This window comes from Nicotiana tomentosiformis, chromosome 8 (genome assembly GCF_000390325.3).
Source record: "Nicotiana tomentosiformis chromosome 8, ASM39032v3, whole genome shotgun sequence".
In the NCBI taxonomy this organism is placed as follows: Eukaryota; Viridiplantae; Streptophyta; class Magnoliopsida; order Solanales; family Solanaceae; genus Nicotiana; species Nicotiana tomentosiformis.
Genome location: NC_090819.1, coordinates 5,073,312 through 5,089,711, shown reverse-complemented (window position 1 = coordinate 5,089,711; position 16,400 = coordinate 5,073,312). Strand labels below are relative to the sequence as shown.

The following is a 16,400-nucleotide window of genomic DNA, read 5'->3' as shown; positions in this document are numbered from 1 at the left end:
ATGACGTTTTCGAAGATCCTCGACGCAAAAAAAAACATAGGCACAATATAATTCAAAATAAAGTATATTTTCTTTACTCATGTTAACCAGTGGCGGAGGTAGGATCTTCACGAATGGGGTTCAAAAAGAAAAAAGTTAAAAAAATTGTAGCTAGTGAGAATTGAATCTATGACCTTACAATGGGTTTGAACCCCATTGACCACTAAGCATCACTTTTGGGCTGTGTCAAGGGGATTCAAAACTTAATACATAAAGGTAAAAAATAAATTTTGCCTTATATATATATATATATATATATATATATATATATATATATATATATATATACGGTGTAATTTTTCGGCAAAAGGGGTTCGGGTGAACCCCCTTTCGCCCCCCTAAATCCGCCCCTGATGTTAACACTTGCTCTCAGATAAAATGTTGGCACTTATGAATATTGGGTAAAATATAAATTATAGGTCCTATTCCAATTAAGAGGGTGTTTGAATTGACTTAAAAGCTCACCAAACCAGCTTAAAAATATTTTTGGGCTTATTTGCGTGTTTGGATAAATTATAAAAATGCTTTAAGCCAAATACTTTTAAGCTAAAACACTCAAAACAAGCCAAAAGCAATAAGTTAGGGGCTTTTTGGCTTATAAGTCCCTTATGTTTGACCAAGTAATTTACCTTATTATTCCTTTCACTTTTTCTAAACCCAAAACTATCTTTCCCTTACTAATTAAATCCTGTATCATCTAATAGTCGTTTTCAAGCTTTCTGCTGTCATTCCCCAAAATTTTATCAATTTCTTTGAAGTTGTAAACGTAAAGCCAACGGTAGCTTTGTAAATATTTGGTATATTCTAATATTTTGAATACATTGTTTTCTTTTAGCTTCTTTTTTGGTTCCATAACATTTTAAAAAAATTGCTGCTGAATCCTTCATTTTTAAATTGGTGAAACTATATTCTAAATCAAAATTTTCAATGAGTCTACATGTTAACCTAGAATTTGAAGCTATGAGCGGAAAAAAAATATTTTTTGGTGAAATAATAGATTATTGCATGTTATTTAAATAAATAATTTATATTTAGGCAATCAGTTTATATTGAAAGTGAACTAAATTATAATTTTTTTTTGTATGTGTATTAATTTAGAATAAAATATTATCGTAATCATTTTTTTTGTAGTGTTAACAACTTTAATGATATTTCAGTCATTTTAACATAAACAAGTGCTTACCAACACTTATTTACCAAACACTTCAATAATTTTTTTTTCAGATTCAGCACTTTTATCGAAACACTTAACTGCTTATTTATAAAGCAAGCTCAACACTTAAAAAGCGCCTTTAAGCACTTATGCTTAAAAGTTACTTTTTAAGCCAATCTAAATGGGCTCTAAGAAACATAGACTCAATTACACTTGGTCAAATGTCAATTGAATATCTCGGGGATATTTACGTGAATAGCCAGTTAAATATACTGTTTATCATTTCTAGTTGATATGCACATATTTTACATGGATACACATATTGAGTCGAGGATTTATCGGAAATAACCTCTCTACCTCACATAAGGTATACCCCACCCTCCTAAAATCCTATCTGCGTACACCTCACACTCCTAAAACCCTATATGCATACACCCCACCCTCCTAAAACCCTATTTGTGGGATCACACACTAAGTTTGTTATTGTTGTTGTTGTTGTTGTTGTTATTATTGTTGTTGTTATTGTAGTAGTAGTATACACATATTATATATGAATTATGCATATATTATACATTCGCTATTTTTAGTTTAAGCGGTTGAATAAGCACCTTTTTAGATTAATTTATTGGTTGGGGCTGAGGCCAACTTACATATTACTACATAGACTTGATTAAAATCCCAATAAATGTTAGGTTGATTCATCTAATTTGTGTGTACGGGTAAAATCATGGGCAATGTCTACCCCTACTCGATGAGATAACTAAGGGGAGCACGGATCCACAAGATTGTAATCGAGGTCAGAGACCCCTCGTATCGAGACTCAAGGAGAGTGAACGAGATATCCGATATCGGACATGGCAAAGCGACGCCCCCAGACCAAGTATAAGTTCTAGACCTCGGGAGATACGGTGAACGGTTATGCAAGACGGATTGAAGGCCGTAATACTCGTCCTCAATCGGATACCACGATGCGAATCTCGCTTGACATCGATTATGGATCAACAATTACTTGAAAAAGAAGATTTTTATCATTTCTAGACTTATACTAGGACTGAAATTCTTCTACTATATAAATGAGAAGTTTTTCTTAGTGTGATACATTGTAACACACAATTCAAGGCAATAAAAAGTTTACTTTTACTACTGTTAACGACATTATTCACTTGTTATGTTCCTTATTCGTGACTGGGCTGGAACCGAGGGTCCGATCGAGGATGAACTCACTATTCAATCTAAGATCAGTCCTGGTCTTAACATTGCGAATGGTTTGATCGTTTATTTTATCTTTAATTTATTTATCTATTATTCTTAATTATCCGTATTGAATTAAATTACGTATCCTTTAAATCGCGTACAAATTTAATTGTTATCCAATTTGGGAGTAAATTAACAATTTGGCTTTGCAAAATAAATGTACCTCGTTTATTTCAAGCCTAAATAACAAAAGGTGACTTGACGTATTTCTTACACGTTTTTTCTTTTCATTAGATCTACCAACCACAAAGAGAAAGACAAAGAGGTAGTTGTGTAATAGCAATTCATGTGATCCTCATGCTTCTTTCACATTCGCTAATTATAGCGTGCCAATGGCTTTGTTACTCTTTACATAATAAAAATTAGCAAAAGCATGCCCCCCCCACATAAAAATCTGTTGATAATAAAATCTAATTTGTTGATTATTACTTAAAAATTAAATCTTGCTCTATGATCCAGTTTGATTTTGTAGTTCAAATAATCTTATACCATGACGTATCTGGAATATTAATAATTAGTGAAATAATCGAAAATGACAGATTTTGAGGACTTGGGAGGCAGGAAAAGGAGGAGGGAGAGGAGAAATTTTTGAACTAGCGCCTGAGTAGGGTAAAAGTTTATTCACTTGGGTGTTTATATGAAATTAATAAATGCATATCATATGTTGTTGATTATTGTATATTAACATGATTTGGTCTAAACACTCGATCAGAGTCACGTGTAGAGGCAAAGATTGGATCATAACATGTGTATACGAAGAGGTGAAAATTATCTATAATTTTATGTTAGTCCGTTCATTTTTATTTTAAACCAACTTTAATGATAGTAAATAGTCATGAAGTCCATCCCGTTCTAGATTCAGTAATAAGATGCCTATAGAAATAATATTTACGGTAAATAACATAAATAGAATATATCAAAACACGGTAGTCTACGAGAAAGCAAAATTTGTGAGTAATTCACTGATGCTTTTAGAAGGAAAATAGTATGTGAGAAACAATAGAAAGCGTGATCGTTGTTATAATAAAGTGTGCAAATTAAAAGATAGGGCTTCTCTTTAGGTTTATAGTAGTCTCTTAATTATTTTACTCGAGCTATCAAATGTCGAATTCCTTATTACAGTAATATTACTTTATTATAATTTTTCTCTTATTGAAAAAAGTTTTTCATGATTGAATATGATGATTGGACCCGTTGCGCTGAGGCAACATCCGCCATTATATAACATTACTGTTCCTAATTGGAGAGTTAAATAATTTTTCTTAAGATGTGTTTTGAAGCAACAGTAGAGTTGCTCTTCCGTTAACTCCTAAGTCATAAATCGAGACGTGAAAACAATCTCTTAAGAAAAATAAAAGGCAAATATAAAGACAATATTTTTGTTGTTGAATGAAAGACGTTAAATTAAGACAGGAAATTAAAGAGTTTCAGTACACAAAGGGTCTCATAAATGACCATGCTTAAGCTTGAGGTTCAATTTCTCTATTGCTTTGTGTTGGGCCCTCTACTTTTTTCCATCTGATCAACAATGTCAATAGAAACAAGCCAGAAGCTTGGCAAGCTAGACCACAAATCAAGCCCACCCATAAACCCTGCATCATATATTTTTTCATAAAAAAAAAACACTTTAATCAATTAACTATACCTCAATTCTATATTTGTTACCATTAAATATATTAAAATCCATAAATGGCAGTATATCAAAACAACAAAAAGTTTGCGGAAAAACAATATGATATGAGTATGGATGAAGCCCGTATTCATCACGTTTAAATTCTGAATCCGTCTCTAGATACGTGAGTCCACAAATAAAGCATGGTTGCACTTGAATTACCTGACCCTGTAGTTTGTACTTGAAAGCAAGGACGACTGCTATTGGCATGCCGATGGCATAGAATGTTGCGAAGTTGATGCACATAGCCCAACGTTGCCATCCGCATCCCCTAGCAACCCCTGATCAATTCAATTATAATTTTATAAGGTTTAAATCCTAAATTCGTCGGATATCATGAATATTATTATAGAAATTAAAATCTAACCTGATAAAATTCCTTGAAAGAAATCGAATACAAAGGATATTAACAAGAGAGGCGTCATGGAGGCAAATTTACTAATTATCTCCGCGCTATCACTGAAGAGGCCAGCCCAGGCATTATGACCAAAAAATAGAGCTAAATCAACTATAAGAGCAAGAATAATAGATAACTTGAGTGTAACAGCCATAGCATGTTTTGCTTTGTCAGGATTTCCAGCTCCTAACTCGTTTGCAACTCTAGTGCTGCATATATATTTTAAATACACATTAATTTAGCATCATAATTGAGGGATAACAAAAGGAAGATTTAACTTATATACATTTACGGGTAGTGTATATAATTGTTACATTATATATGCATGTTAACATGTTGTAGCAAGTCACGCTTATCGTTTTTGTAACTGATCTAACAAATCACAGACAAATTACCTGTGATTATTTCTTATGTAATATTAAAAAAAAGGCAATCCGGTGCACTAAACTCCCGCTATGCGCGGGGTTCGAGAAATGCTAGATCGCAAGGGTCTATTGTACGCTGCTTTACACTACATTTCTACAAAAGGTTATTTTCACGCTCGAACCCGTGACCTCCTGGTCACATGGCAACAACTTTACCAGTTATACCAGGGCAGCCCGATGTACTTAGCTCCCAGTATGCGCGAGGTCCAGGAAGGGTCGGACCACAAGAGTCTATTGTACGCAGCCTTACCCTACATTTCTACGAGAGATTGTTTTCACGACTTGAACCCCTGACCTCCTGGTCACATGGCAACAACTTTACCAGTTACACCAAGGTTCCCCTTCATTCATACTAGTTAAACTCATAAATCATAGTACTAGTTATTTACCTTGCAGCTGCACTCAGACCATAAGATATCATGTAGGCGATGGTTTCGGTATTTACACTGAGAAATCACAACCAAAAGAATGTCAATTAGACTATGATTTAGCTTTCAAGAATGTGAAAATGTGATAATTTAAAGCAAAGAAGCTTAATTACCTCATTGCAACTACAGAAGTAGTTGTTTCTGAATTTTTCATCAAACCAGCCAATAACACAAGAAGCTCAAAAGCCCAGTACTCCAAACTGTGTATACATCAAAATTGGAAATTACGGTTAGAAATATAAGCAGGGGCAGACCTATAGTTTTGAATATAGGTTCAATTTAATCCACCATTTTTTTTTTTGCTTATACTACAAATATATTTGTGAAAAATCTTGAAAAGTGTTATAAAGATTCGAGTCTGGAAATGGAGAAGCCCTACTAAGGAGCGTTTCTCCCTTTAACGAACCCTACGGTGTCCGTCCCAGAATATGAGAAGGGGCAGACCTATAGTTTTGAATATAAGTTCAATTGAATCCACCATTTTTTTCTTATATATACTACAAATATATTTGTGAAAATCTTGAAAAGTATTATAAAAATTCGAGCCTGGAAATGGAAAAGCCCTAATAAGGAGCGTTTCCCCCTTTAACGAGCCTATATTATCCGCCCCAGAATATGAAGTTACTCACCAGACCATGGCAGCAGAGGGCAACGCCAATTTCAAGTTCGTAAAGATATGACGAAATGGCTCTAATGAGAAACCGTCCCAAATATGGTTGAATCTACTCGAGAAAAACACGTACAGACCTAACATGAGGACTGCAATCCAGATCGAAATGGAAGCTGCTAATGATGCTCCTTTAAAAGCAAGACCAGTCCAATGAACCAAGGCATAGGCAATACCAATGTGGATAACTAAAGATCCCACTGAACACACGACGAGAGGTAGGATAATTAACTGTGTTTGAAGAAATCTCACAATATTTTGCAAAACACCATATGCAAATAATCCAGGCATGAGAAATTTCAAGAACACCCCTGCTTCTTTAGCTATCTCAGGATCTTGACGAAGTAAAATAAGAATCATATCAGAATACCACCAGATAACAGCAATCACTATTGAAAAGAAGAACGATATGATGCATGATGTCTGCAGATGTATTCCCAACATTCTGTACATTCCTGCTCCGAACCCTTGGCCGCATAATGTCTCAAGTGCACCACTTAGTCCAACCTAGATTGTTAGTTAACAAGTTTAGAATATTTTTTTCCAGCATAAAAACACGTTTAGCAAGTAATCAGCACATACTAGTAACAACTTGTTTGGATGGTTGCTATGTATCATTTCATAATGTATAGTATAGTATAGTATTATAGTATAGTATAGTATTATACCGTATCATTTTGATGTATACAATATTTGAATAGATTGTATTGTTTGCCGTAGTTTCATTATGTCATGCACCAATAATATAAAAAATAAACTTGCAATATTTTAAAGAAAAAGTAAGGTACGAGGTCAAATTATTATATAAAAAGGTAGAGTAAAGGATAAAATATTATTTAATAATAAGGAAGGGCAAGATGAGAGGAAAAAAAATAAGATAACGACGCGACCACACCAAATCGGTCATTCCATAAAGTGGTACTTTTCGTCGTTACGCAACGACGGAATTAACGAGACGATACAATAAAATTTAAGTAATAATAAAAAACAAACATTGTATTTAAAGTAACAATACGATACAGTATACAATACACAGGTAACAACCATCCAAACAAGCTGTAACTATGGAAGTTATAAGTCTTATTAGGAGGAAATTCCATACATACCATGAAAGAGAAACCAGAGACCATAGCCCAAGAATTACCAAGATTTGAGGCAGCAAGTTCAAGTTTACCAAGATGTCCAGCAAACATAACAGACACAAGGTTGATAAAATAAATGCTACCATTCACAACAATCATAGGTAACGAAAACAATATCTGATTCTTCGCTTCCTTTACATCTATTATCTTATTCCACCACCTCTGTTTTGTTGGCGCGGCCGCCACCATTTCTTCGCCGCCAGATAATACTGGCGGCGGTAACTCAGGACTTCTCACATTTGAGGAGTTATCTATAGCCATTGTTTTTGCTTCTTAGTATGTGCATTCGGTATTTTAATTACGTGCCAAATGACTGTTTTTCCTATGTTTTAATTTCTTATACTATACCGTTGTCTTAAAGCTCAACAAAAGTATATATTGGAGGAAAATGAGAATGATTTTGAGGACTTAAGAAACTAAAATAGGGAAGCTAACTCTAACTCTTTTAGTTCTAAGACAGAAAGAAAGAAGTAATCTACAGATAGTATGTGAGAAAGAAAAATAGTATGTGAGAAGAAGTAGTGTTTAATTAACAAGATTCACTTGAAGAGGCAAAGATTGTGGATCTTGCATCTGGATAAGGACAAGTGGCCGTTTATATCGTTTAGACCAACCTCAATACTAGCTATATATGTGAAGTTCATCCCATTTTAGATTTGGTAATTATGCCTATGCATGTAAAATTTACTCGGCGGAATAAATGCGACAACCCCTTAAATTTATCGATATATTTTATTTAGGCAGTCGAATTAAGGCTTATTCCAATTGAGCACCCAATGTCATGATAAAGTATTCCTATTAAATACTTTCGAGACTCGAACTTTTGAAAAGATTTTGCGTGTGTTCTCACGCGCTTATTACGTGGATAAGTTAACCACTTAAAATATATCATCTCCTTTACTTATATATATAAGCCTATTACAAACAAAAAACAAGACCCTAAAAATGAACACAATTAATTTAAAACAAGATCTGCTCCATTAAAGAAAAGATCTTCTCTGTTTAAAAGAAGAAAATGAAGAGCCATTTTCACAAAATCTTTCAAGAAGAAAAAAAAAGGACATCAAGTGTCTATTGGGAACATTTTATTATCTGTACAGCTGCTCAATTCGAACAAGCTTTAATTCGAGAGTTTAAATGAAATATGCTGGCAAGTTTAAGCGTTTGTCGATTCTGCCAAATTACTCCATCCGACTCATTTTAGTTGTCATGTTTCACTATTCAAATTATGTAACATTTGACAATATTTTAAAACGTATTATTTTTATTTATATTGACATGAGAAAAAATATAATTTGTAATAGTTTTTCTATAGTTTTGAGTATCCAAATTATAATTTTAAAATATTGAGTTAATTTAATTTAATATAGCTCCAAAAATTAGTCAAATTGACACTCTAAAAGAAAAACTCGACAACTAAAAAAGGGATAAAGGGGTTAATATTTACGGTAAGACATAACAGACTATCACGATCCAAAATTCAACTAGTCGTGATGGAACCTAAAGGTAAGACAATTAACAACTATCCAATTTAATGAGATTTATTGAGACAAATAAATGATAGAATAACTGAATTTTTATACATTTCCCAAGGACTGGTAGTACAAATCATGAGCTTCTAAGATTTAGAGTTTACAAAGCTGGTATGAAATAAATACATCATCTATTGGAAATATACATGAACGGATTTAAAATTCTAAAGCTACCAAGATAAAGAGGCAGCTATGACCGGAATTCCCGCCATACACAGTGACATCAACATCCAACATTTGCATGCAAGGTGTAGAAGTGTAGTATGAGTACAACCGACCCCATGTACTCAATAAGTAACAAACCTAACCTTAGGTTGAAAGTAGTGACGAGCTGGAACAAAGGTCGGAGTCCAACACTAATAGCCGACAATAGTGCACAACAACATAATAAAAGTGATAAAAGAAGTAACTCAGAGATATAATGCTCAGCTCGTTCACAGTTCCGGAAAATAGGCATGCTTTTCAAGTATATCAGTGAAAACCCAAATCTTTTATCGAAATCACCAAAATATGAGTAAGTTTGTAAAACTGTGATTTTTTCCAAAAACTTTCAACAACAGTTAAGAAGTCTCATTATCAGATGGCATGAGGAAAGTACATCTCTATACCTATATGTCAATGTGCATGTGAATGTCATGAGTGTCACTATACCGTACAACATGAGTAAATGCATCTCTATGCGTGTATGTCAAGTATGCATGCCAACTGTAATACAATGCGATGATAAAGCCATGTGCATACTCTCGGAGTATCAATGCACTCAGTCCTCCCAAACTCAATCCTCACAGTCACTCAGCAATCGCACTCAGTACTGTACATGTCAGATCTAACCCAGGGCAGATCCATCCCAAATGCAAATAGATCCAGGGCAGATCCATCCCAAATGCAAATAAATCAGGGCAGATCCAGCCCAAATGCAAATAAATCTAGGGTAGATCCAGCCCAAATGCAAATAAATTCAGGGTAGATCTACCCCAAATGCATTGAATCAATAGTAACTGCGCTCATTGTGGGTGTGCAGACTCCGGAGGGGCAGATCCAGACTAAACGCTATAATAAGTCAAATCCTAGCATGAATTAATAAAGCCTGCTGCGGCGTGTAGCCCGATCCATAGATGTCACTCACAATCAGGCCCTCGGCCTAACTCAGTCATCAATCTCTCTAGTCTCTCGGGCTCACAATGTCATAAAAATTAGCCCCAAAATGATGATGTGATATATCAATAAATGGTAACAAATACTGAGATATGATATGCAAATGAATGCGTATGACTGGGTATGTAATTCCAATGTAAGCAAATAACTCGACAACAAAAATGACCTCAATGAGTCCCAACAGGATAAGCATATAGCCTAGACATGGTTTCTAATATGGATCACAACTCAATTACTCTAGCACGTAAAAATTTTATAGATACAAATAAGATTAGGTAACTACACAGTACCACATAAATAACCAAGTCACAATTCACATGGTGCACGCCCACACGCCTGTCACCTAGCATGTACATCACCTCAACACCAAACATATATCACGTATATTCAAGGGTTCATACCCTTAGCACCAAGTTTAGAAGTGTTACTTACATCGAACAAGAAAAATCTATTACCGAGCAAGCCAAACGATGCTCCAAAAATGCCATCCCAAGCGTACCGACCTCCAAACGACTCAAAACTAGCAAAAAAATAACTCAAGAACATCAAATAATACTAAGGGAAACAATTCCAGATGATAAAGGTCAAATCTTGAATCAATAGCCCAAAATCAACCAAAAAGTCAAATCCGGGCTCGCACTTCGGAACCCGATAACCAAATCAAGCCCTCGGCCTCACTCAGTCATAAAGTATGCTGTAGGTGGGCAGCCCCGATCCACACTCATCCTCACAAATCAAGCCACTCGGGCATTTTAGTAAAACAGGGCATTCGGCCCAAAATATTTATATGCATCAAAATAGAGTCATAAAACTGAGTTATGATATGCAATGAAATGAATATGACTGAGTATGAATTTTTAATTTAACACAATAATTTATAGCAATATGACCTCTGTGGATCCCAATAATACTGGCACATAGCCTCAACATGATTTTTAATATGCTTTTCAGCTCAATTTCTTTGACAAATAAAACCGCATGGAAAATGCCAAGATTATTTAACTATAAAATTTCACAGAAATAATTATGTCATAATTTCTATAGTGCACGCCCATACGTCCGTCACCTAGCATATGCGTCACCTCCCAACAATTCACAAAATTCATATATTTAGGGTTCATACCCTCAACTCCAATATTAGAAGAGTTACTTACCTCGAACAAGCTGAATCCAATATCGAGCAAGCTAAATAATGCTCCAGAAATCCCATTATGTGCGTATCAACTTCCAAACGGCTCGAATCTAGTCATAATTAATTTGATTCAGCCCACAAAATTTATAGGAATTAATTCCATATCAAAATACTAATATTTTCACAAAATCCGAAATTATGCCCCAAAGATCACCTGTGGGGCCCACGTCTCGAAATCTGATGAAACTCACAAAATATGATAACCCATCTAATTACAAGTTCAACCATACTAATTTCACTCAAATCCGACTCCAAATCGGTATTCAAACTTGAAAAGTTTGTTTTGTGACATTATAGAAATTTCCTTCTATTTCTCTTGAAGATTCAAAAATCTTACACCAAAAATGAAGATGAATTCATGGAATATAATCACAAGGGAGTTAAGAACACTTACCCCAAGTTGTGTGAAAATTTTCCTCTCCAAAATCGCCCAAACCGAGCTCCAAAATGTCCAAAATGAGAAAAATTCTCGGAACCCTCATTTTTAAACACTGCCCAGGCATTTCCGTACCTATGGTGCCTGGACTGCAACCTGCGCATCTGCATTTGCGGACAAGAATGCGCGCCTGCGGAAAATAGCCTGCCCTCTTAAAACTCGCATCTGCGGCGATATTCTCGCATCTGCGGGCTTCGCAGATGCGCATTCCCCTTCGCACCTGCGGCCTCGCAGATGCGGCAAATTCCTCGCACCTGCGAGCACTGCCCAGTCCCACTCTTGGCCGCTTCTACGGCTTATTTCACGCACATGCGGCTTCGCACCTGCGATCAAAATCTTCGCAGGTGCGATCACACCAGTAGGCAGCAGTTCCAGCATTTCCTTAAGTCCAAATTTGATCCGTTAACCGTCCGAAACTCACCCGAGGCCCCAGGGACCTCAACCAATTATATCAAAAAGTCCCATAACATAACACGGACCTACTCGAGGCCTCAAATCACACCTAATGACATCGAAACGACAAATTACTCCTCAATCCGAAATCATTGAACCTTGAAACTTCAAATTCTATAACTTACGTCGAAACACATCAAATCACGTCCGATTGATCTCAAATTTTGCACACAAGTCACATTTCACATTACGGACATATTCAAATTTCCAGAAATGGATTCCGACCCCGATATCAAAAAGTCAACTCCCCGGTCAAACTTTCCAAAAATTCAACTTTCGGCAATTCACTCCAAATTCCACTACGGACCTCCAAATAATTTTTTGGACACGCTTCTAAGTCCAAAATCACCATACTGAGCTATTGGAATTATCAGAATTAAATTTCGAGGCCGTTTATACATAAGTCGACATCTGATTACTATTTTAACTTAAGCTTTAACCCTTGGAACTAAGTATTTCAATTCATTCCAAAATCTAACCGGACTCGAACCAATTATTACCCCGGCAATTCACACAACAGATGTAAAGTAATATTTGGACAGTAAAGAGGGAAGCAAGGTTGTAATACTCAAAAGGACCGGTCGGGTCGTTACATAAGAATAAGGACTCCTTACTCGAAGATAATTCTATCCTAGTTAAGAGAGGAGTTAGAAGTTGAACATAACTAGAACTCTTCCACCAAGGAAGAGTAAAGCAATAGACTTCTAGTTATTTCTTATTCTACTAACTCTATATATTGTAGGATGTTCTCATGTTATAGGCACACACAAACACTGAAGTTAAACAAGAGCTGAAAGCACAATAGCAAGGCATATTGCAAGAAATTCCTGTGTGATTCAAGTGTGCGAACCTGAAGCTACATGAACCAGATAGAAGAACCAGTTCCAAGTGTCTGTCTTTTATTCTAGTTTCATTGTAGTAGGGCTTTTGAGTTGTACCTTTTAGCTTTATCTAGAAGCAATTATACTAGGTACTTTGAGTGTAGTATTCAAGTTAGAGTTAACTTGAAATTGTCGCAACAGTCTGAGGGTGGTTGCCACATATGGTTAGGGGTAATCCTTACGTTTACAAAGAGTTTTGTAAATGCTGTTTTTGGCTTAGTGATTTAGTGAAGTGTTGGGAAAATGTTTACTAGGTAGTAAGTCGTGGTTTTTTCACCTTTTGAGCCGGGTGTTTTTCACATAAAAATACTTGTGTTCTTTACTTGCCGTATTTATTATTCCGCAATAATAGTATAAGGAACACATAGAAGAACCAGGTCCTTCTATAATATGTGAACGCGAAAAATTGGACACCTCACAAATCACCCCCCTCTTATGTGGTATAGAAGTATAAAACATCAATTGGTATCAGAGCAGGTTATCCTTGAAGAGGCTAAAACCTTAGGAGAAGATCAAGATGAGTGCACCACCTGGAAATTGGGAAGGGCAATCCACTGCTAGGCCACCACTCTTTAATGGCTAGTACTACTCTTGGTGGAAGAACAAAATGAGAGATCACATTCAAGGAAAAGACTATGAGCTATGGGACATTGTCACTGATGGTCCACTGGCAACCTTGAAGAAAAATACTGAAGGAGTAGATGCGCCAAAAACAAGAGTGGATTGCAATGCTGAGGACTTGAAGAAGTGGGAGAATGATGCTAAAGCCAAGAAATGGCTTGTTTGTGGGCTTGGTCCAGATGAGTACAACAGAATCCAAGATTATTCCACTGTTAAGCAAATCTGGGACACACTGCAAGTGGCCCGTGAAGGAATGACTCAGGTAAAGAGATCTAGAGGAACTCTACTGTATTCTTAGTATGAGAACTTATTTATAAAGGATGGGGAAACCATTCAGGAGATGTACACAAGGTTCACTGCATTGACAAATGAACTAAAATCTCTTGGAAGGATTATCCCTGAAGAAGAGAGGGTTGAGAAGATACTTACTAGGGTCTTGCCAATCACTTGGGAAAGCAAGATCACTGCCATCTAGGAGTCAAAGAACATTGCCACTCTCCCACTAGATAAATTGATTGGGAATCTCACTGCCTATGAATTTAGGAGACAAACCATAAAAATGGATGTACCTAAGAAGGAAAGGAACTTGGCATTCAGAATCACTGAAGGTTCTAATTTGGAAGATGATGAAATGGCTATGACCACCAAAGACTTCAAGAAGTACCTGAGGAGAGGAAATGGTTCTTCAAGAAGTGGAAGCTACAGCAAGGAAAAAACTCTTGAGAAGCAAACCAATGATGGCTGCTACAAGTGTGGAAAGATGGATCACCACATCAAAAATTGTCCTTTTTGGGAAATTGAATGAAAGAAGGAAAGAGCTGAACGAAGGAACAGGAAGAAGGAACATATTCAACCCAAGAAAAGCAACAACAAAGGATCAACCAAGGCTATGATCGCTGCTTGGGGAGAAAGCTCAGATGAAAGATCAGATGATGATGATGAATGGGCACTTATGGCCATTGGAGAATCAGATGAAGAAACTGAGATAAGTGTCTTTCATCTCAAAGATAAGATTAAATTTTTGTCTAAAGAAAGGTTATCTAAGTTACTACTAGAGCTAATTGATGAATTTGAGGATGTGAATAATGAAAAGGAGCAGCTGTCAAAAGAATGTGTGATTTTGAAAGCTAAGTGCAAAAACCTAGAACATAGGGCTTGTGAAACTGAAAGTGAAAATACTGTGTTGAAGAACCAGGTTCATGCACTCGACATAATTGTCCTAGAACTTAGATCTGAAAATCTAAAATTGAAATTAGAAACAGGTAAAAAGACAGCTGATCACACACAACTCACTTTAGAGGAAAATATAGGAAAAATGAAAGGTGAGTTTTATAAGAGGGATGGACAGGTAATAGTCCTAAAGGAGGATCTGAACAAGGTAAAGCATGAGCTAGACAGAACCTGTAAATAGAACAGGTCCTTCGATGCACTTTCATTGCTACAAGAACATCATAGTAGCAATAGAAGATGACTTGGCTTTGGGAACTCTGCACCTAAGTGGGATCCCAAAAGTAAGTACTTCACACTCCCTGAGAACAAAATTTGCACACACTGTGGTAACACTGATCACTATAAGAGTGAATGCACTGCAAAAGAGAAGGCAGATCAAAAGAACAAAAAGTTTGTTCCTGGAAAAAATAGGCTGCCTAGTTGGGCTAAAAAGAATTTGATTTATCCTTTTGCCTATAGAAAAAGACCCAAACTAGTTTGGGTTCCTAAGACTAACCACTGATTTCCTTTTGCAGGTCCAAGTAAAGGGGCGCATCCAGATATGGTGCATGGATAATGGCTGTTCAAAGTACATGATAGGAAGCAAGAACGAGTTCCTTTCTTTTGAGGATCTTAAAAAAAGTAATGTCTCCTTTGGAAATAGAAAGAAAGGTGAGATCATTGAGGTTGGAAAGGTAGGTAAGACTGATTCTCACTCTATTGAGAATGTCTACTTAATAGATGGACTGAAGTACAGTCTAATAAGTGTATTATAATTGTGTGATAGAGGTAACATGGTAGCCTTCACCTCTATAAAATATTTTGTGATTAATCTTACCACTGACAAGATAGTTTTGCAGGGAAATAGAGTGAACAAAATATATGTTATGGATCTGTCCACAGTTTCAGTTTCAGATAATGAACTCACTTGCTTAAGTGTGTTGGATAATGATCCCCTCCTTTGGTACACGATACTTGGACATCCAAGGACTTAGTGATAGGGCTGCCTAACATTAAGTTCAAAGAAGATAAAGTTTGTGAGGCTTGTGCAAGGTAAGATCCTCTTTCAAAAGCAAGAAAATGGTAAGCACTACCCGGACGATGGAACTGATCCATATGGATCTTTGTGGACCAATGAGAACATTGAGCAAAGGGGGTAAGAGATATGTTATGGTGCTTTTTGATGATTACTCTAGGTTTACTTGGACATTGTTTTTAACATCTAAAGATGAAGTGTTTGACATGTTCACTTCTTTTGTTAGAAAAACTCATAAACAACTAGGTAATCAACTTGTATCAATTAGGTCTGATCATGATACTGAATTTAAAAATGGTAAATTTGCTGAATTTTGTGATGTGCATGGCATAGATCATAACTTTTCTGCTCCTAGGACTCCATAACAAAATGGAGTAGTTGAAAGAAAGAATAGGACATTGAAAGAAATGGCTAGGACTATGCTTCTTGCTAGTAAATTGCCCCATAGCTTCTAGACAGAAGCTGTGAACACTGCATGCTACGTTATAAATAGGTGCATGACTAGACCTCTTGTTGAGAAGACTCCCTATGAGTTACTTAAAGGGAGAAAACCAAATATATCCATCTTAGGGAATTTGGATGCAAGTGCTTTGTGCACAATAATGGTAAAAACTCTCTAGGTAAGTTTGATCCCATAAGTGATGAGGGAGTATTTTTGGGATATTCTTCACATAGTAAAGCTTATAAGATTTATAACAAAAGAACCAT

The 16,400-nt window shown here is 36.0% G+C and overlaps 2 protein-coding genes across 2 annotated transcripts; one reads left to right on the top strand and one right to left on the bottom strand.

Moving 5' to 3' along the window:
- Window positions 1-3,822: 3,822 nt before the first annotated feature.
- LOC104114876 (protein DETOXIFICATION 18-like) lies at window positions 3,823-7,669 on the bottom strand. The gene is made up of 7 exons (XM_009625414.3): window positions 7,142-7,669; window positions 5,998-6,542; window positions 5,482-5,568; window positions 5,330-5,386; window positions 4,486-4,724; window positions 4,281-4,399; window positions 3,823-4,038 (listed from the first exon to the last, which is right to left on the bottom strand). The coding sequence occupies exons 1-7, from the start codon at window positions 7,436-7,438 to the stop codon at window positions 3,907-3,909; spliced, it is 1,476 nt and encodes a 491-aa protein (XP_009623709.1). The 5' UTR covers window positions 7,439-7,669; the 3' UTR covers window positions 3,823-3,906.
- A 5,764-nt stretch (window positions 7,670-13,433) lies between these two features.
- Window positions 13,434-13,922, top strand: LOC138897011 (uncharacterized). The gene is made up of 2 exons (XM_070182962.1): window positions 13,434-13,709; window positions 13,767-13,922. Exons 1-2 carry the CDS (start codon window positions 13,434-13,436, stop codon window positions 13,920-13,922), a joined length of 432 nt encoding a protein of 143 aa, XP_070039063.1.
- The last annotated feature ends 2,478 nt before the right edge of the window (window positions 13,923-16,400 follow it).